Source organism: Nicotiana tabacum, chromosome 21, assembly GCF_000715075.1.
Source record: "Nicotiana tabacum cultivar K326 chromosome 21, ASM71507v2, whole genome shotgun sequence".
Taxonomy (NCBI): domain Eukaryota; kingdom Viridiplantae; phylum Streptophyta; class Magnoliopsida; order Solanales; family Solanaceae; genus Nicotiana; species Nicotiana tabacum.
The window spans coordinates 55,218,775-55,242,069 of NC_134100.1; the positions used below are offsets into that span (position 1 = coordinate 55,218,775).

The 23,295-nt window shown below is 41.1% G+C and overlaps 1 protein-coding gene across 1 annotated transcript; it reads right to left on the reverse strand.

The window, feature by feature from the left end:
• Nucleotides 1-21,853: 21,853 nt before the first annotated feature.
• Nucleotides 21,854-22,705, reverse strand: LOC142175240 (uncharacterized). The gene is made up of 2 exons (XM_075241819.1): nt 22,554-22,705; nt 21,854-22,094 (listed from the first exon to the last, which is right to left on the reverse strand). Exons 1-2 carry the CDS (start codon nt 22,703-22,705, stop codon nt 21,854-21,856), a joined length of 393 nt encoding a protein of 130 aa, XP_075097920.1.
• Between the last annotated feature and the right edge of the window lie 590 nt (nt 22,706-23,295).

Below are 23,295 nucleotides of genomic sequence, written 5' to 3' on the forward strand. Positions count from 1 at the left end.
TTTGAGACTTTAAAAATGATGAAACTATTGGAAATGAATTGGTATTGTAGACATGAACACATTTTTGTCTAATTAATGAAAATATGTATTATCTCTATTCGTGGATGAGTTTGGGTAGAATGAAATCTAACAGGCTTGCTCGGTCGGGTTCACTCGGTTGAGCGCCGGTCGCGCTCCTCGGTTTTGGGGCGTGACAATTATACAGGGATAGAATCTTATCATATAAAAACGATAATGATCCAAAAGGTCTCATCCCAAAAGGATATTCCCAAGATGTCTCATATGGAAATTAAAAGAGAAAAGGAAGTTGTTCTTATATCTTTTATTACATTTATGTAGAGCTTATGACTTAGTCTCACCGGGTTTTGGAAATATTGTTTTGTGGTTTTGTATTGTAGTTATTATGAGACTTATTAGCTTTATTTGATGTTTTTAGTTGTTGTTTCTGTCATATCTTCATGTATGTTAGGCTTACCTAGTCGTAGAGACTAGGTGCCATCACGGCATCCTATGGTGGAATTTGTGTTCATGACAAGTTGGTATTAGAGCTTTAGGTTTATAAATCTTACATGTACTTGGCAAGTTTAGTAGAGTCTTACGAATAGGTACAGAGATGTCTGTACTTCGAGAGGCTACGGAGCAGTTAGGAAATTCCACTTCTTTGATTCCTTATCATGCGAATTTGTTGATTACGAAATCCGAGTCTTGTTTTTCTATTCTCTCAGAGATGGTGAGGACACACACAGCTGGATCAGATGATCAGACCCCCCTACTAGAGCTACGCGAGGCTGGGGCCAAGGCCGAGGAGGGGCACATGTTGTAGCTAGAACACCTGCTCGAGCAGTAACTGATGAGCTGCCAGTAACTCCGGTTGGGGGACAGGCACCTGAGGCACCTGTTACTTCCCTTGTTCTTTCGGAGACCCTAGCACTGTTTTTGAGCATGTTCGAGACTCTAGCTCTGGCGGGATTGATTCCCCTTGCACCAACCACCTCTCAAGCTGGGGGAGGAGCTTTGACTCCTGTAGACTGTACCCAGAGTAGCGGGTCCACATTGATTAGGTTCGAAATTTCATGCCAGCACATCCCGTTATACCGGTTCAGCTTGAGGTCGGGCCAGAGGCATCTGAGGGGGAGCAGAGGAGACTTGAGAGGTTTAAGAAATATGATCCTCCTACTTTCAATGGCACAACTACCGAGGATGCACATGGTTTTCTGGAGAAGTGCCACAGTATTCTCCGCACCATGGGCATTTTGGAGGTGAGCATAGTTACTTTTACTTCATTTTAGCTATTAGGAGCAGCGTATCGGTGGTTGCAAGCTTACGAGGAGGGTAGGCTAGCTGATACAGCCCTACTCACATGGACTCAGTTTTTAAAGATGTTCTTGAGAGAGTTTGCTCCATAGACCCTTCGGGATGCATGGCGTATAAAGTTTGAGAAACTGCATCAAGGGACTATGTCAATGTCAGTTACAGTTAGAGAGCGAGTCCGCAAATTCATCGAAGGGCTCAATTATGGTCGTTGTTTCAGCATAACTCGAGAGTTAGAGACAGATACTGCATTTCAGCAGGTGGTAGAGATCGTTTGGAGGCTGGAGGCTATGCGGGGCCTTGAGGTACTGGAGGATTTAGTGGTGGCCACTTTGCAGTTTTAGCCCTACATGGCAGGGGTTATGTGAGTCAGCCAATTCATTCAACACTTCTAGCTTCTAGCGGTGCTTTGGCTATTCCAAGGTCTTAGGTTGCCCATTTTGCTCAGCCACTGTCCAGTGCACCTCCTATACAAGGTGCCTTTTGCGGTCAGTCTAGCCGACCAGGCCAGAGTTTGTTTCAGCAGCCACGCCCACCGAGAGCTTGTTTTGACTGTAGTGATACCAGACATATGGTGAGGGACTGCCCCAGACTCAGGAGGGGTGCACCTACAACAGACTACATAGGCTCCATGGATACCACAGGGTTTTCAGGCCATGGTTGCTGCTCCAGTTACCGCTCCACCTGCACTACCAGCTATGGGTGGACGTGTGGTGGGTAGAGGTCCCCCTAGAGAGGGAGGTTAGGCTCGCTTCTATGCTTTTCCTCATAGGACTGAGGCGGTTGCATCAAATGCCGTCATCACAGGTATGGTTCCGGTTTGTCATTGGGATGCATCCGTCTTATTTGATCTGGGATCCACTTATTTATATGTTTCATCTTACTTTGCTACCATAATTGGATATATCACATGATTCTTTGAGTGCTCCTATATATGTATCCATGCCTGTGGGAGATTCTATTATTGTGGACCATATTTATTGGTCGTATTTAGTTGTTATTGGCGGTTATGGGACCAGAATCGGTCAATTGTTACTCAATATGGTAGAAATTTGATATGATCTTAGGCATGTAGTGGTTGTTGCCCTATCATGCTATTTTGGAGTGTCACACCAAGACCGTGACCTTGGCTATTCCAGGTCTGCAGCGGTTGGAGTGGAGGGCTACATTGGATTACATTCCTAGAAGGGTGGTGTCCTTTCTTAAGGCACAACATGGTCGAGAAGGGATGTGAAGCTTATCTAGCCTTTGTGAGGGATGTCAGTGCTGATACTCCTACCATTGAGTCGATTCCGGTAGTGAGAGATTTTCCAGACGTGTTCCCAGCAGACCTACCGGGCATGTTGGTCGATAGGGATATCGATTTTTGTATTGACCTGGTGCTGGGCACTCAGCCCCTTTCTATTCCACCATATTGTATGGCACCAATGGAGTTGAAGGAGTTAGAGGAACAACTGCAAGAGTTGCTTGATAAGGGTTTCATCTTGCCTAGTGTGTCACCTTGGGGTGGTTCGGTTCTATTTGTGAATACTATGTGGATGTGTATTGGTTATAAACAACTGTACAAGGTTTGCGTGAAGAACAGGTACCCTAATGCCTCACATTGATGACTTGTTTGACCAGATTCAAGGTGCTAGAGTGTTTTCAAATATTGATTTGCGGTTAGGGTATCATCAACGAAAGATTCGGGACTCGGATATCCTGAAGACTACTTTCAGAACTAGGTATGGTCACTACGAGTTCTTAGTGAATGTCATTCGGGATGACTAACGCCTCATCAACATTTATGCACCTGATGAACAATGTATTCCAGCCATATCTTGACTCATTCATCATCGTGTTTATTGACGACATCTTGGTATATTCTCATAGCCTGAAGTATCATGAGCAGGATTTGAGGATCGTGCTTCAAACCTTGAGGGATAAGAAGTTATATGCAAAATTCTCCAAGTATGAGTTCTAGCTTGATTCAGTGGCATTTTTGAGACATGTGGTATCTAGTGAGGGGATCATGGTAGATCCAAAGAAGATTGAGGCAGTTTAGAGTTGGCCCAGTCCGTCTTCAGCTACTGAGATTTGGAGTTTCCTTCGTTTGGCTGGATATTATCGCCATTTCATAGATGGTTTCTCATCCATTGTTGCACATTTAACTAGATTGACCCATAAGGGTGCTCCTTTAAGATGGTCCGAGGAGTGTAAGGCGAGTTTTCAAAAGCTCAAGACTTCTTTGACTACAGCCCCAGTGTTGGTGTTGCCTACGGGCTAAAGGTCTTATACTGTGTATTGTGACTTGTTGCATGTTGGGCTTGGCGAGGTGTTGATGCAATATGGTAGGGTAGTTACCCACGCGTCTTGACAGTTGAAGGTTCATGAGAAGAATTACCTAGTTCACGACTTTGAGTTGGCAGCTATTGTGCATGAATTGAAGATTTGGAGGCATTATATATACGGTGTCCCATGTGAGGTCTATACTAACCACCGAAGTCTCCATCATCTGTTCAAGCAGAAGGACCTCAATTTGCAGCAGTAGAGATAGTTAGAGTTGCTAAAAGACTATGATATCACTATTCTCTATTATCCCATAAAGTCCAATATGGTGGCCGATGCCTTGAGTAGAAAGGAGGAGAGTATGGGCAGTTTGGCATACTTACCGACAGCAGAGAGGCCACTAGCCATGGTGTTCAGGCCTTGGCCAACTAGTTTGAGAGAGTGTATGTTTTAGAGCCTAGCCGGGTTCTTGTTTACGTGGTTTCTCATTCTTCATTGTATGAGTGCATCAGAGAGCGTCACTATGACGACCCCATTTGCCTTTCCTTAAGGACACGGTACAGTACGGCGATGCCAAGGAGGTTTCTATTGAAGATGATGGGGTCTTGCAGATGCCGAGCCTGATATCTGTGCCCAGTATGGATGGGCTGTGTGAGTTTATTCTTGAAGAGGCCCACAGTTCACGGTATTACATTCATCCGGGTTCCGGTAAGATATTTTAGGATGTGAGGCAGCACTATTGGTGGAGAAGAATGATGAAGGTTATAGTGGAGTACGTGGCTTGGTGCTTCAGCTGTCAGCAGGTGAAGTACGAGTATCAGAGGCCGAGAGGTTTGCTTCAAAGACTTGAGATTCCCGAGTGGAAATGGGAGCATATTACCATGGATTTCGTTGTTAGGCTTCCACTGACCTTGAAGAAATTTGACGCAGTATGGGTTATTGTAGATAGGCTGACCAAGTTGGCACATTGCATTCCAGTGGTGATTACCTATTCTTCAGAGCAGCTGGCCTAGATCTATATCCGTGATATGTTCTCCTTCATGGTATGCCGATGTCCATTATCTCCGATCGAGGCACACAATTCACATCATATTTTTGGAGAGTTGTGCAGTATAATTTAGGCACACAAATTGAATTGAGTACAATATTTCACCCCTAGACGAATGGACAGTCCGAGCGCACCATTCAGATCTTGGAGGATATGCTACATGCCTATGTTATGGATTTCAGGGGTTCATGGAATCAGTTCCTACTCCCTATAGAGTTCACCTACAACAACAACTACAGATCAAGTATTCAGATGGCTCTTTTTGAGGCCCTATATGGGAGACGATGTCATTCTCTAGTTGGTTGGTTTGAGCCGGGTGAGGCTAGGTTGTTGGGCACTAATTTGGTTCGGTATGCCTTGGAGAAAGTCAAGTTGATTTAGGATCGATTTCGTATAGCACAGTCTAGGCAGAAGAGTTATGCTGATCGGAAGGCTCGAGATGTAGCATTTATGGTAGGAGCGAGGGTTTTGCTTCAGGTTTCACTCATGAAGGGTGTGATGAGGTTCGGGAAGAAGGGAACGTTGAGCCCTAGGTATGTTGGTCCTTTTGAGATCCTTGAGAGAGTTGGTGAGGTGGCCTACAAACTTGCATTGACACCTATATTATCGGCAGTTCACCCGGTGTTCCATGTTTCCATGCTCTGGAAGTATTATGGTGATCCGTCCCATGTATGATATTTCAGCTTAGTCCAATTGGACAAGGATTTGACTTATATTGAGGCGTCGGTGGCCATCTTGGATAGGCCGGTCCAAAATTTGAAGTCAAAGAACATTGCTTCAGTGAAGGTTCAATGGAGGGGTCATCCGGTCGAGGAGGCAACCTGGGAGACCGAGCACGATATGCGGAGTCGTTATTCTCACATTTTCATCACTTCAAGTATGTCTCTATGCACATTTGAGGATGAACGTTTGATTTAAGAGGGGGAGAATTAATGACCCGACTGGTCATTTTGTGTATTTTCACCCCGTTTCCCCTTTTGATGCTTCACACATGTGTATTTGTGATATTATGATTTGTGGGGTTGGTTAGTTTCGTTTCAGGAAGGTTTTGGGTTGATTGGGATATCAGGTTAAGAATTTGGTTTTGGGATTTGAAATAGGCCCGTTATGCTATTTGGAATTTGTCTGCAAAATTTGGTGTAATTTGGAGTTGATTTGATAGGATTCGGACACTTGGCTGTAATTCTAGAGGTTCTTGAACTTTTCTTTGAAATTCATGCGTTTTGATGTTTGATTCGTAATTCTAGATGTTATTTTTGTGTTTTGATAGCGCAACAAGTTCATATGATGTTTTTAGACTTGTGTGGATGTTTGGTTTGGAGCCTCGAGGGCTCGGGTGAGTTTCGGACCTGTTTCGGAAAGGTTTTGACTAAAAATAGGTTGGTGGTATGCTGGTGTCTCTGATGTCGCAACTGCGAGCACCAGTCTTGAAATTACAAAGTGAACATGTGAGGGTCAGGTATCACAATTGCGATGCCTCACTCACAATTGCGAACATATGCAAATCTGGGAAGAATCACAATTGTGACATACTTTGTCGCATTTGCGATGTGGACAGGGTTCGCAATTGCGAACCCATTACCGCATTAGCGAAGTTCCCCTTAGGCTGTCAGTAGACGCATTTGTGAGAATTTCTTTGCAACTGCAAACCAGCGTCGCAATTGCGACATCTACAACTGAACAAAAGGGCTGACAGTCAGGATTTCATCTTATTGTCTCTCATTTTAGAACCTAAAACTCGGTAGGAGGCAACTTGGAGAAGGGATTTTCATATAAAATCATTGGGTAAGTGATCCTAATCAATTTCCAACTATATTTTATGATTATATCTTTGATTTAACATAAAATTTATGAGGATCAGGAGGAACATTGGGGGTTTTTTGTTAATGTTTTGAAAAATGAGAATTTGGATTTTGAGAGTCGATTTGGACTCGGAATTGAAAACAAAACACATATATGGACCTGTGGGATTATGGGTAGTCGGAATCTACTCTTGGACCTGGGTTTTGACCGGGCAAACCTAGGGTTGACTTTTGTTGGATTATTTGGGAAATGTGTTAAGATCATAGCTTTATCTACTGTAATTGATTTCCTTTGCACTGTTTGATGATATTATGTTATTTTTGGTTAGATTTGAGCTGTGTGGAGGCAAATTTTAGGGGAAAAACTATTTTTGAGGGTTGATTTGGCCTAGTTGAGGTAAGTATCTTGCATAACTTTGTGTGGGGGAACTACCCCTAAGGATTTGGGTTGCTTGTGTTAATTGTACTATATGGAAGACTTGTACACAAGGTGACGAGTGTGTACATGGTCTATATGTGGTATTTTGACCGGTTTAGACTTTTAGACTTCTTCCATGTATTTAATTGAATTTGTTACAACGTGTTACATCTTTCGTTTGTTAATTTCCTCTCACATGCTCTAATTGACATTGTTAGCAATTATTCTATCCTTTGTTATCGTAATTGCTCTTATACGCTTTAGTTGAAGTTGCTACCTCTCTTATTGTCTTGTTACCACTTTATTGTTAAATTACTCTTATTTGAAGTTTTTATTTCATGGAATATCTTCTTGTTGGGTTATTGATGTTGAAGTTGTGTAAGCCATTATCACATTGAGGTTGAAGTTATTAATTGTTAAGATATCTTTACTTGTTGAGTATTTCTCAATTCATTCTGTTATTATTGAGATTTTTGTACACCTTGTGATTTAGCCGTGGGATATATGTTGTAGTAACCTTGGTGTTGCTGATTGTGGCAAGTTGTGGCATATGGGCACATGTAGTGTGCGTTGTTATTGTGTTGTGATATTGATGCGCATGGAGTAGTATAAGGATAGGGGTTGATGTGCATGTGCGACATAAGGTGGGATTTTTGTGCGTGTTGCTAGCAAGGGAATTACTTGAAGCTACACGATGACATAAGGGGGATAAAGCGCGTGCAGCGATTTCAAGAAAATATTTCCAAAAATATCTAAATGTAAGGCTCACGCGGCGATATAATGGAAAGATTGTGATTGAAATTGTAAAATATGAATGTGAGGCGTGGTACCTCGATTGTGATTCTTGTTGTACATTCAATGTTAAAAAGGGTTGTTGGTTGAACAGTCCTTGTTGTTTTCTTCATTGTCATACTTGTATTTGTCCGTATTTGATTAATTATTGTTCTCATCATGTGTTCACTTCTCGTTGCCTTTCTTGCCTTAAATTCTGTTATTAGCCTACATTATTGAATTGCTTTGTTATCATTCATTTCCTCGTTTTCCGTTATTGTTCTTTATTATACTTTGTTCAGTTTGTCTTGCCCTAGTAGGTGTCTTGACCTGGCCTTGTCACTACTCTACCGATGTTAGGCTTGATACTTATTGGATACCGTTGTGGTGTACTCATACTATGCTTCTGCAATTTTTGTGCAGATCCAAGTACATTTTCTCGTGTCGGATGCTAGAAATCATTCAGCTATCTTCGGAGACTTCAAGGTATACCTGCCCGTCTCTGGAAGAACTAATAGTCACCTTCCGTCATTCTCTTGTTATTGTTTATCCTCTATTCAGACAGTGTTGTATTAGAGATTTTTGTACATTTCTGTAGAGCTTATGACTTAGTCTCACCGGGTTTTGGGAATATTCTTTTGTGGTTCTGTATTGAAGTTATTATGACATTTATCAGCTTTATTTCATATTTTTAGTCGTTGTTTCTGTGATATCCTCGTTTATAATCGTCTTACTTAATCTTAGAGACTAGGTGCCATCAAGACATCCTAAGGTGGGAATTTGGGGTCGTGATAAGTTGGTATCAGAGCTCTAGGTTCATAGGTATTGCGAGTCATAAGCAAGTTTAGTAGAGTCTTGCGGATCGGTAAGGAGACGTCTATACTTATCTTCGAGAGGCTACGAAAAATGTTAGGAAATTCCACTTCTTTGATTTCTTATTATGCGAATTTGTTGATTACGAAATTTGATTGTTGTCTTTCTATTCTCTCACAGATGGTGAGGGCACGCACTGCTGGGTCCAATGATCAGACACCCGTGCCCCCTACTATAGCCGCACGAGGCACGGGCCGGAGTCGGGGCAGGGGCCGAGGAGGGGCACGTGCTATAGCCACAACACCTGCCCGAGCAGCGACGGAGGAGCCGCTAATAGCTTCGGTTAGGGGATAGGCACCTGAGGCGCCTGTTACTGCCCCTAGGCTTCAGGAGACCCAAGCATAGTTTTTGAGCATGTTCGGTACTCTAGCTTAAGCGGGATTGATTCCCCTTGCACCTACTACTTCTCAGGCTGGAGAAGGAACTGATACTCCCGCGTCCCGTACCCTAAAGCAGCGGGTCCACATTGATCAGGTTCTGGGTATCGTGCCTACATAGCTCGTTATACTAGTTCAGCCTGAGGTCAGGCCAAAGGCATTTGGGGAGGAGTAGAAGAGACTCGAGAGGTTCAAGAAGTATGATCCTCCTTCTTTCAGTAGCACAGATACCGAGGATATGTAGGGTTTTCTAGAAAAGTGCCACCGTATTCTCTGTAAAATGGGTATTTTGGAGGTGAGCGGAGTTACATTTACTACATTTAAGCTGTCAGGAGCAGCGTATCAGTGGTGGCAGGCTTACGGGGAGGTTAGGCCATATTATGCAGCCCCACTCACCTAGGCTCAGTTTTTAGAGATGTTTTTGAGATTTTTGTTCCCCAGACCCTTGGGGATGCATGGCGCACAGAGTTTGAGCAGATGCGTTAGGGGACTATGTCAATGTCAGAGTATGCTATCAGATTCAACGAGTTGTCCCGACATGCACCTGACTTGGTTTCTACAGTCAGAGAGTGAATCCACATATTCATCGAGGGGCTCAGTTATTGTCTTTAATTCAGCATGGCTCGAGAGTTGGAGACGGACACTTCATTTCAATAGGTGGTAGAGATTGCTCGGAGGTTAGAGGGTATGCGGGGCCGAGAGATATATATATATAGAGAGAGGATATGGAGGCCAAGAGGCCTCGAGGTAGTGGAGGATTTAGTGGTAGCCACGCTGTAGTTTCAGCCCGACATGGTAGGGGTTATGTGAGTCGGCCAGTTCATTCAGCACATCTAGCTTCTAGCGGAGCTCTAGCAATTTCGAGGTCTCAGGTTGTCCATTTTGCTCAGCCACTGTCTAATTCACTTCCTGTACAGGGTGCCTTCAGCGGACAGTCTAGCCAACCTGTCCAAAGTCAGTTTCAGCAGCCACACCCACCGAGATTTTGAGTGTGGTGATACCAGACATATGGTGAGGGACTGCCCTGGACTCAGTAGGGGTGCACCTCCACAAAGTACATAGGCTCCACGGAGTCCACAGGGTTCGCAGGCCATGGTTGCTGCTCCAGTTACCGCTCCACCTGCACCGCGAGCTAGGGGTGGAGGTCTGGCGGGTAGAGGTCTCCCTAGAGGGGGAGGTCAGGCTCGCTTCTATGCTTTTCTTGGTAGGAATGAGGCGGTTGCATCGGATGTTGTCATCATAAGTATGGTTCAAGTTTGTCATAGGGATACATCAGTTTTATTTGATCCAGGATCCACTTATTCATATGTATCATCTTACTTTGCTCCTTATTTTGATATATCACGTGATTATTTGAGTGCTCTTGTATATATGTGTCCACACTTGTGAGAGATTCTATTGTTGTGGACTGTATTTATCGGTCGTGTTTAGTTGTTATTGGCAGTTATGAGACCACAGTTGATCTATTGTTACTAAATATGGTAGGCTTTGATGTGATCTTGTGTATGGACTGGTTGTCTCCCATGGTTGATCTGGCAATCCAATGTACCCCTCCAATCCAATGAACTTGTCTATGTCAGGTCTTCCGCGATTGGAGTGGAGGGGTACATTAGATTATATTCCTAGCAGGGTGGTGTCTTTTCTTAAGGCACCACGTATGGTTGAGAAGGGGTGTGAAGCTTATATAGCCTTTACGATGGATGTTAGTGCTAATACTCCTACCGTTGATTCAGTTCCAGTAGTGAGAGATTTCCCAGATGTGTTCCCAATAGACCTATCGGGCATGCTTCTCGATAGGGATATCGATATTGACCTGGTGCCGGGCTCTCAGCCCATTTCTATTCCACCATATCGTATGTCACCTGTGGAGTTGAAGAAGTTAAAGGAACAACTGCAAAGGTTGCTTGATAAGGGTTTCATCCGGCCTAGTGTGTAACCTTGGGATGCTCCAGTTCTGTTTGTGAAAAAGAAGTATGGTACTATGCTAATGTGTATTGATTATAGACAGTTGAACAAGGCTACAATGAAGAACAGGTACCTATTACAACGTATGGATGACTTGTTTGACTAGCTTCAAGGTGACAGAGTGTTCTCGAAGATTCATTTAGACCCTGATAACCCAAAAACTATTTTCAAGACTCGGTATGGTCACTACGAGTTCTTCATGATGTCATTTGGGCTAACCAATGCCCCAAAAACATTTATGTACCTGATGAACAGTGTATTCCAGCCATATCTTGACTCATTCGTCATCTTATTTATTGACAACATCTTGGTATATTCTAGAAGTCGAGAGGATCATGAGCAGTTGAGGATCGTGCTTCAAACCTTGAGGGAGAAGAAGTTATATGGAAAAATTTTCAAGTGTGAGTTCTGGCTTGATTTAGTGGCGCTTTTGGGTCATGGTGCCTAGTGAGAGGATCAAGGTAGATCCAAAGAAGATTGAGGCAGTTCAGAGTTAGCCCAGACCGTCTTCAGCTACTGAGATTCAGAGTTTCCTTTGGCTGGCCGGATGTTATCGACGTTTGGTAGAGGTTTCTCATCCATGCTGCACCTTTGACTAGATTGACCCAGAAGGGTGCTCCTTTCAGATGGTCTGAGGAGTGTGAGGTGAGTTTTCAAAAGCTCAAGACTGCTTTGACTACATGAGAAGTCATTATCCTCACCTTTTCATCACTTTAGGTATGTCTCTATGCACGTTTGAGGACGAACATTTTTTTAAAAGGGGGAGAATGTAACGACCCAATCGCTCATTTTTTGTATTTGCGCCACTTTTCCTCTTTTGATGCTTCACACATGTGTATTTGTGGTTTTATGACTTGTGGGTTGGTTAGTTTCATTTCGGGAAGGTTTGGGGTTGATTTGGACCCTTAGGTTCTTGGTTTAGAAGCCTAAATAGAAATGTTGACCAAAATTTGACTTTTGTAAAAACCACCCCTGAACGGTATTTTGATGTCTCCAAAACGTTCGTATTGTTATTTTGGAGTTGGGTGTATGCCCGGAATCGAATTCGGAGGTCCCTAGGTAGATTTGGCTTATTTTGCCAAAAATTGGCAATTTGAGGTTTAGAAGATTTCCCATGTTTGACCGTAGGTTAAATTTTGGATATTGGGTTCAGAATTTGGTTTTGGAACTTGGAATAGGTCTGTTATACTATTTGGAACTTGTCTGCAAAATTTGGTGTCATTTGGAGTTGATTTGATAACATTCGAACGCTTGGTTGCAATTCTAAAAGTTCTTGAACTTTTCTTTGAAATTCATGTGTTTTGATGTCTGATTCGTAGTTCTAGATGTTATTTTTGTATTTAGATCGTGCGATAGAGTTTGTATGAAGTTTTTAGACTTGTTTGGATGTTTGGTTTGGAGCCCCGAGGGCTCGGGTGAGTTTCGTACGTGTTTCGGAAAAGTTTGGACTGAAAGTAGGTTGCTAGTATGCTAGTGTCTCTGATGTCGCAACTTCGAGCACCGGCCTCGCAGTTGCGAAGTGAACAAGTGAGGGTCAGGTATCGCAATTGCGATGCCTTACTTGCAATTGCAAATATAGGCAAATCTGGGTAGAATCGCAATTGCGACATACTTTGTGGCGTTTGCGATGGGGAGAGGGTTCGCAATTGCGAACCCATTGTAGCATTTATGATGTCACGCCCCGACCATGGGGAGCACGACCGGCGCTCAACCGAGATAACCCGGTCGAGCAAGCGAACTTGATGCCTTCTATCCAATCTTACCCATGAACAATATAAAATCAATATCAAGAGATATACATGAGAAGAGTGAAATGTTCCCTATTCTTTTCCCATTTCTCAAAAGAAATTCATTTACGATTTCCAAAATATTGCGAGTTTATAGATATAATGAAAAAAAATATGTTTGCCAAATACCAACACTTCTAGTTCAATTCACAACATCAAACACCACCCACAACCTGTCTACGGAGCCTCTAAGTACAATAGAAGAGTAGTATGAAAGTGCCAGCAACAAGGCCCCGGCTATACCTCAAAACACAATGTACAACATCAAATGACATCAGGTCCGGAATAGAGTAGGGCTCAGCAAAACCTGGTGAATAGAGAGTGACTGCTAACGAGGACCAAAGCTGCCCATTGATGCACCACCTATATCCATTCAATTATAATTTCCAGCACAATCACCACCATGTGTGTGACATGGCGTCCGATCACGACCCGACCGGCTAGGCCGTCTCACCACAATGCCGTGTGGATCGACATCACCCTTTTCTAGTAATCACCTCATCCTAATAAAGGGGAATATTCTCATCACAACAATCTCATCCAAAATAAGGGGAATAATCACAATGCACCCTACACCGACACATGTAGTTTTGGGGTTAGGTTATTCCTACCTACCCTTCCTCGGTGACTAACGATACTCCCGAAAACCTTTTTATTTTTGCGCACAAGGAACAAAAAAGTTCAAATATATTTTATATTCACCTCATTATCTTTAACACTATATATATCTTCGTTAGTATTTTCAACCATTCAAAACATCATTATTTCCTTGGCTCTCTTGGCCATACTTATGATTCTTCGTCCATGGCACGTTGGCCATATTTCATATTCCGCACTTTCATTTCTTTAGTTTCATGGATCATCATCATAAATATCAACAAATCAAATATTCCAGAAATCATAACTTCAAGTTCATTAGTAATGAAAACTTTAAACACAATAAGTTTCTTCCCAAAGAATGGGGAAAACTGACCAGCAATAGATACACACGTTAAAATCATAAATGAGTAATACACCATCTATTTTTGAATTATTTTTCTCAAAAGGGCAGTGCACAATTTCAACTCTCAAATATGTAAAGGCTTAAAACACATTGAAAATAGTTACAAAGCATAGCATCAGTTAAAGCAGCCATATTGGGGCATGACTTGAGGACATAAGCTTTTAGGCAAATCTATTTTCGAAGTCAATTTGGAACAGTTGAATCAAGGCTCATTTCATAACCATTCTCACATTACTTCATTTCATTCTCACCATTGGCCACAAGTATAATTTTCATTATAAGTACGGTGGCCACACATTACATCTTCAACCCACTTCTTTCACTTTCCTTCATCTTTATAGATTATCAACAAGGCATTTCAAATCAAGACTTTAGGTACACATATGAGCAATTAAGAGTCTTAAGCATATCGAGTTTTTCTCCCACAATTTGGCATCATAACTTTCATTTGAAACACGACTCAAAGCCATAACATTTTCATACACATATCATTCTTGGACACATTCCCGAAGGATAACATAATGTGATAGATGTAATTGGAACACATTTTGAATACATAAATCTTTCAACACTTTGCTTACTCGGGATAATCGAATTTATTAGGAACAACTCGGAACATGAAAATTAGGAACTTGAGCCAACCATACTTGAAACTTATGGGAACATTATGGAAATAGATTCTAAGGGAGTAGTTTAGCCAACATACCTTGCTTTGAGCTTTCTTTAAATTATTACAATGTTTCGAAAATCCTAGCAATCCCAATCTATTTTGAGACATAACAAAATTGAACACAGATTAGGAAGATATTCATGGTTTCAGCTCGTTTGAGCATTTTATCAAACACTAGATGTGCAAATTTGATTACAACGTTCTTCCACAAGATTTCCTTCACTCCACAACTCAATCTTTACTAATTTGAGCTCAACAATCTTTTCACAAACCTTATTGGTACATACATGTATAAATAATACTCTCACATCCAAAAATCATACTCCCAATCATCCATCTTCTACACAAATTCGAAATTGAAAACTAGGGTATGGAACCTTACCTCTTAGATAAAAACCTTGTGAGCTTTCTTGTTGAATTTCAAGGTTCGAGCAAGATTTTGATGAGAAATTTGCTTAGGGATTTCTCTTCTCACTCTAGGGCACTTCCTCTCTCTAAAAATATCAGATACTCCCTTTAAAAATGGTCCCTTATGTCTATTTATCGAGATAGGGTCGGATTATAAAGATAGAAGAATGGATCCTCCGAAATCCGGACTGGGCTACAGACCACGCTAGGCACGCTCTGCAGCGAGCTACAAACCAGGCTTCGCGAGCTTTGTAGGGAGCTACAGACAAGGCTTCGCGAGGGATATAGCATGGTCTAGCGCACTACAGATCAGGCTTCGCGAGGGATATAGCATGGTATAGCGCGCTACGAGCTGGGCGACGCTAGGTCAAAATGATTCAACTCCCCAATGCACTGTTCAACCCAAAAAGTCTGAAAATACAATACATAAGCCTACATAGGCACCACAAAACCTTAATTTACTTGCCGGGAATTTATAGGGCCTTACATATGAAGTTCCTTTTAGGCTGTCAGTAGCCGCATTTGTGAGATTTTCTTTGCTATGGCGACATCTGGAACAGAACAAAAGGGTTGGGAGTCGGGATTTTATCTTATTTTAGAACCCTAAACTCGGTAGGAGGCGACTTGGAGAGGGGATTTTCATCTACAATTTTTGGGTAAGTGATTCTAATATATTTCTAAGTATATTTCATGATTATATCTTAGATTTAACATCAAATTTATGAGAATCAAGAGGTACTTTTGTGGATTTTTGTCAAAGTTTTGAAAAAATGAGAATTTGGATTTTGATAGTCGATTTGGAATAGGAATTGAAAACAAAATACATATATGGACCTGTGAGGTTATGGGTAGACGAAATCTACCCTTGGACCCGGACTTTGACCGGACGGGCCCGGGGTTGACTTTTGTTGACCATTTTGGGAAATGTGTAAAGATCATAGCTTTATTTATTGTGATTGGCTTCCTTTGCAGTGTTTGATGATTTTAAGTCATTTTTTGTTAGATTGGAGCTGTGTGGAGATAAATTTTAGGGGAAAAGCTATTTTTGAGGGTTGATTTGGCCTAGTTGAGGTATGTATCTTGGCTAACATTGTGTGGGGGAACTACCCCTTAGGATTTGGCTTGCTTGTGTTAATTGTACTATGTGGAAGATTTGTACACAAGGTGACGAGTGTGTACACGGGCTATATGTGGTATTTTGACCGTTTTAAACTTTTAAACTTCTTCCATGCATTTAATTGAATTTGTTACAACGTGTTACATCTTTCATTTGTTAAATTTCCTCTCACATGCTCTAATTGACGTTGTTAGCAATTGTTCTATCCTTTGTTGTCGTAATTGCTCTTATATGCTTTAGTTGAAGTTGCTAATTCTCTTATTGTCTTGTTACCCCTTTATTTTTAAATTGATCTTACTTGAAGTTGTTATTTCATGGAATATCTTCTTGTTGGGTTATAGATGTTGAAGTTGTGTAAGCCATTATCACATTAAGGTTGAAGTTGTTTATTGTTGAGATATCTTTCCTTGTTGAGTAATTTTCAATTAATTATGTTATTATTGAGATTCTTGTACACATTGTGATTAAGCCATGGGCTATATATTGTGGTAACCTTGGTATTGTTGATTGTGGCAAGTTGTGGCATATGGGCACATGTGGTGCGAGTTTTTATTGTGTTGTGATATTGATTCACATGCGGCGGTACAAATATAGGGGTTGATGTGCATGCGACGACATAAGGTGGGATTTATGTGTGTGTTTCTAGTAAGGGAATTACTTGAAGCCACGCGGCGACATAAGTGGGCTAAAGCGCGTGTAGCTGTTTCGGGAAAAAATTAAAAAAATATCTAAATATAAGGCTCACGCGATGATATAAGGAAAGATTGTGATTGAAATTATAAAATGTGAATATGAGGCGTGGTACCTCGGTTGTGATTCTTGTTGTACATTCAATGTTAAAAAGGCTTGTTGGTTGATTAGTTCTTGTTGTTTTCTTCATTGTCTTACTTGTATTTATCCGTATTTGATTACTTGTTGTTCTCATCACGTGTTCACTTCTCGTTGCCTTTCTTGCCTTAAATTCTGTTACTAGCCTACATTATTATACTGCTTTATTATCACTCATTTCCTCATTTTCCATTATTGGTCTTTATTATGCTCTGTTTAGTTTATCTTGTCCTAGTAGGTATCCTGACCTGGCCTTGTCACTACTCTACCAAGGTTAGACTTATACTTACTGGGTACCGTTGTGGTGCACTCATAGAATGCTTATGCACATTCTTTTGCAGATCCATGTACATTTGCTCGTGCCAGACGCTAGTGATCGTTCAGCTATTTCCAGAGACTTTAAGGTATACCTGACCGGTGCTGGCAGGCCTTGGAGTCACCTTCCATCATTCTCTTATTACTGTTTATCTTCTATTCAGACAGTGTTGTATTATAGATCTTAGTACATTTCTGTAGCGCTTATGACTCAGTCTCACCGGGTTTTGGGAATATTGTTTTGTGGTTCTATATTGAAGCTATTATGATACTTATTAGCTTTATTTCATGTTTTTAGTCATTGTTTCTGTCATATCCTTGTGTATGTTAGGCTTACCTAGTCTTAGAGACTAGGTGCCATCACGACATCCTAAAGTGAGAATTTGGGATCATGACAGAAAGTCACATGCATATCATGAAGAGGACAAGACAGACGTTTCACAGAAAACACAAGATAAATAAAACAACATGATAATATATAAAGCAACTAACTAAATAAAGGGAGATCAGTAGTCTACTGATCTTCTTCGGGGCAGCAAACCAAGATGGTAGTTGTGTGTTCGGTTAGGGCATTAATTCCCTTTATTTATAGATGCAATTGGAGCCTTAGAGTTCAGTTTGAATTTAATAATCGATGAGGAACACTGACGAGAACAAGAGGGGAAAATGTTTAAAAAAAAGCAGAGGAGAAAATTAGAATAAGGATTTACCTATTCGAAATGATGAACGGGGCCGTTGAGACCATCGGACCGCCGGATAAAACTATTATCCAGAGGTAACTATGTTTGACCTCTAGATAGCCATATGTAACAATGAGGCCAAGATTCCGCCGAATTTGTAAGATGCATGCAAGTTTTAATGGCAGATTCGAAGGAGATAAGGCGTGATGATGAGATTCTATAACTTTCATATTTGAAGCTAGGTTTTGGGTTTTGAAATTTGAATGGGGATGATGGGAGTGGAATGTTCTTGGCTAGATTGGCTCCTAGCGGGGGGGGGGGGGGGGAATGATGAAGCTCCGATTGATTTCAGTTACATTGCACTTATTTCTGCATGGACCAATAATGGCAAGGTGTGAGAGGTGACGAGAGAAACGAGAGAAAAAAGGAAATAGGAGCGGCTGGTGAGACAAAATTGTCTCTAGGATGGGAGATTGCATGGGAGCCGTTGGATCATTTAGATCAATGACTCCAGATTTTGGAAATAAAAAGAGAGGGGATATTTGTGGGGGATAAATCATGGGCCGTTGGATCATTTTGATCCAACGATGGAAATAAATACGCTGGGGATTTAACATTAAAGAGGAACTGAGATTAATTTTTGACCGTTGATGAATTTGATCAACGGTCCAGATGGACTGTGTTATTTAAGTGAGTGACTGGGAGGGGGTGACATGGTGTGGTGCTATTGGTGGAGCGAAAGTAGTGAGGAATTTCAAGTGGGACGGGTGATGGGTTGTTGGATCGGGTCAAGGGTATTGGGCTGGTATTTTGGGCCAATTAAAAGGGTATTAGGCTTGAATTTGAATTTAATTCATGGCCACTTTAATAAAGACCAATCAATTAAAATTTTAGCGTATTTAAAGTTTTAACCCCCCATTTTATAATTAAATTAATTAAACTTATTTAATCCCAATAAACTATAATTAAATATAAGTAGCATATGTATTATAAATTAATCAACATAAACTAGTTTTAAATTATCAAAATCATTATAATACTCGTTTATTAAATTATGAAAGTTATTTTGTCTAATTAATTAAAGTAATAGAGGTAGTATAGTTATAATTATTTATGACCAAATTATTATTAATTATATAATTAATATTGTTAATTGGTTATTGTGCTTATTATTACCTATTATATTATTTATATTTGAGAAAAATAGATACTAATAATTTTAAAATATTTTACTACATTATTGTTGATCAATAAACGTAAAGATTTAACTTAAAATAAGGGAGGGTCAAAGTTGGTCATCAGCAGCTGCCCCTCTTTGATCGGAGAAGATAAAAGAGTTTGCGAGTAATGAAATTTACTTAATGACCAATTTTGTCCCGACTTCAGGCATATACTGCACGTATAGTGTACGGAATTATGAAAGACAATGACCTATGAGATTACGGTCGAATCTTGATTTTGATTCGCCTATATACCTCAGGCTTAACGAGGATCAGGCCATATGTAGTTCTAGAATGATGATTTGGAGAGAGTTATTCTTGCAGGAATTGCCTCAGTATCGGGTTATGAAAATACTACGAGACTGAACGATTTCGAGACCCAATGACTTCTGAATTGTAGCTTGATTATAGATTTTGAAGGATTTTGACAATTTTGGTGTTCTACTGGTCGAATTGAGTTGGAGACTGGATCCTTGGCTCGATTATGAGTCTGTTGTCCCTCATTAACGGTGTAACCTAGTTTTCTTCTTAGAGGATGTTCCACGTTGTAGTGTTTGAACCTGCAAAAAAGGAAGGTAGACACATACCCATCTATTATAATGAAAATATGTTTGGATATAATGTAAATATGCAGGAATAACAATGTCTAGCTGCCTGCTAGCCTTTATTTGGGATCTCTGGGCGATGTGATGTTTGAATTCTGAAGCCTCCGAACTGTGGAGCATTATTTGGGATTCCGGGGACGGGATGTTCTAACTTTGAAACCTCCAAACTATGGAGCATTATTTTGGATTCCAGAGACGGGATGTTTGAACTTTGAAGGATAGTCGGGTTGTGTACCATTTCAAAGTTGTCCGAGCGTTTGACATCGACTTTGAATTTGAATATCCACGCAATGGGAGTATTCGACTTTGAATTTGAATTTCCGCGCGATGTAAATATTTGACATTGAATTTGAATCTCCGCACGATGGGAATATTAGACTTTGAATATGACTTTGAATTTGAATCCCCGCATGATGGGAGCATTTGACTTTGAATTGGAACCTCTGTGCGATTGGAGTATTTGACTTTGAACCAAGCAAGAATGTAAAAATGGTTGTAAGCTGCGTAAATAATACGTCAAGACATTCAAGATAAGATAAGAAACAAAAGGAGCATGCCCAAGAGGCACTCTTGACTATAGAACTAATTTGCGGCTGTCGATTGGTGAAACGTGTGATGAAATTGAATGGTCCATCCTTCGATTGGAGAATTTGGCTATGAGGTTTGCAATGATCTATCTGTAATATCTGATTTGGCGGAGCGATGTGCAATGTATACAAGGCACTCCGATTGGCAGAGCGGACAGTGCAATCTATACAAGGCACTCTGACTAGCAGAGTGGACGGGGCAATCTATACAAGGAGTTTTTATTGGCAAAGCGGACGGTGAAATCTATACAAGGCGCTCCAATTGGTAGAGCGGATGATGCGACCTATACAAGGTGCTCTGGTTGGCAGATCAGATGGTGTGATCTCTACAAGGTGCCCTGATTGGCAAAGCAAACAATGTGTTCTATACAAGGTGCTGCGGTTGGAAGAGCGAACATTTCCATATGTACAAGGTGCTCCATGAGCAGACAGTGATCTAGTTACATTGGAGGTTGGCTCCGGGACACTTGCAAAATGATTTAAACTTAGATTTTGGCTATACAAGACTGAAATGAATTGAACAACAAATAAGGGTTGAGAGCTCATGAGGTTGTAAGGGATCTGGTGTCGATTCTGATGCTATCCGATGCCCTTTGATTCCTGTCAATCCTGCGCTCAAAGAAAAATTCATAGTAGGGGAGGGCATTGATTTGTATTGATCATAAACTTGGCCTTGCCCCAACTTTGGTGAATTATTCCATGAGGTTTGATAGGTGGAAAAGCAGTATTATTTAGAAAAACATTATTTTTAGAAAATCATTTATGTTTATGGTAAACGCCGTCGTGTTGGATTATGACATGTTTCTGATGCGAGTGTCATTTCTAGATGGCTCTGCTTTGCTGATGATGCATTTCTAGATATGCCCTTGATGATGTAGCTTCCTTGCTGATGCGATCATTTCCTAATCTAGACAATGCAATTACAAAGGCTTTCCTAGGGTGACGACTGAACCTTTTCAGGTTGCCTACATATCAAAAGGAATCAGGTCAGAGTGTAGTTCAAGGGTATGAGTAAATGAAACATTGAAATGACCAAGCCTGACCCAAGAAGCCTACGTATCCAAACAGAATCAGGTCAAAATATAGTTCGATTACAATAAATGCAAAATTATGGTAATGAAATTTGAAATGATATGACCGAGTCTGTCTCAGAATGCCTACGTATCCAAACAGATTCAGGTGAAAACATAGTTCGATTATAATAAATGGTTGAATCCGACATGGATTGCCCATGTATTCTCACCAAAGGAAATCAAGTCGTGGCATAGTTCTGAATACAGGAAAATGATATTTAGATTTTCTATTACAACAGGGCGACCGGACCCCACGTGGGTTCACTGTGTATCCCACCGTGGGAAGTCAGATCGAGAGTAGTTCTATTGCATAAAAACCTAACTCTATTGTCTTCAAATGTAATATCTCTTGATTGCGTCTGAATTGATGGGTTTTGTACTCACCCTACTATCTATCTCTCCTAATATTAATGCTCCTCCTAACAATACCCGATGGACTACATAAGGACCCTGCCAATTTGGCGCGAACTTACCTTGAGCTTCCTCTTGATAGGGAAATATTTCTTCAACACAAGTAGCTAATGCATGAACTGTTAAGGTTTCACTTTCTTGTTGAATGCGTTGGCCATCTATTTTGATACAGTTGGCCATGACAAACTGCATCCATCCTCTTTTCATCGACGAGCATAAGTTGTTCTTGCCTGACATGTATCCATTTTGTGTCATCCAACTTGGCTTCCTGGATGATTCTTTAAGATGGTATCTCGACCTCTGCGGCTATTACAAATCAAGTGCCATATACCAGCATGTATAGCGTTGCCCCGATAGATGTCCTCATCATGGTGCGGTAACCAAGTAGCGCAAATGGTAGTTTCACATGCCATTGACTGTGACTGTCCACTATCTCCCGCAAGATCCTCTTGATGTTTTTGTTGGGTGCTTCAACTGATCCATTCATCTGTGGCATGTATGCTGTGGAATTATGATGGACGATTTTGAACTTCCCACAAATTTCCCTTATGAGATCGCTGTTGAGATTGGCTGCATTGTCAGTTATGATTGACTTTGGGATTTCGAATCGGTAGACTATGTTGTTACAGACAAAATCTGCCACCACCTTCTTTGTAAAAACCTTATATGTGGGAGCTTCGACCCATTTGGTGAAATAATCGATGGTTACCAAGATGAAACGATAAATGTTTGATGCGGTCGGTTCTATGGGTCCAATCACATCCATGCCCCAAGCGGCGAATGGCTAAGGAGAACCCATTACATTTAACCCATTTGGCAGGACCCTAATGAAATCCCTGAGAATCTAGCACTGATGACATATCTGCACATAGCTAATACTGTCCCTTTCCATGGTCATCCAAAATTATCCAACCCATAGAATCTTCCTTACTAAAGTGAAACCGTTCATATGAGGCCCGCACGTTCCTGCATGTATTTCTTCAAATAATTTGTTTGCTTCGGCAGCATCTACATACCTTAATAGACCCAAGTTCGGGGTCCTCCTATACAGGACATCCCCGTTAAGAAAAAAGTGATTTTTCAGTCTTCTTAATGCTCGCTTCCATCCTGTAGTAGCATTCTCTGGATATTCTCTTACTTCAAGGATCATGATACCAAGGTTTTCCATCTAGTTCTTCATCTACGTGAAAGTAGTATGCATTCTAGTCCCGAATCTCAACCTCGATGGGGTCGATGTAATTCTTGTCCAGGTGTTGAATCATGGATAAAAATGTTGCGAGAGAATCGGCGAACTCATTCTAGATTATGGGAACATGTTTGAATCTCGATCTTGGTGAACTTCTTGCACAATTCCTTTACACAATGAAAGTATGGGAGGATCTTGACGTTCTTGGTGGTTCATTCTCCTTAGACTTGGTGGATCAACAAATTAGAAACTTCTATGACCAAACGTTCCTTGGTGTTCATATCGACCGCCATCCTAATCCCAAGGATACATGCTTCGTACTCCGCCATATTATTTATACAGGGAACCTTATCATTGCTGAAATCGGATAATGTTTTCCTGATTCGGAGACTAAACTGCCCCGATTCCTACTCCCTTAAAATTTGCAGCTCCATCGAAGAACATTCTCTACCCTAGGTACGACTCTAAAATGTCTTCCCCGGTGAAGAACACTTCTTTATCTGGGAAGTACGTGGTAAGTGGCTCGTAGTCTTTGTCCACGGGGTTTTCTACGAGATGATTGCTTATCCTTT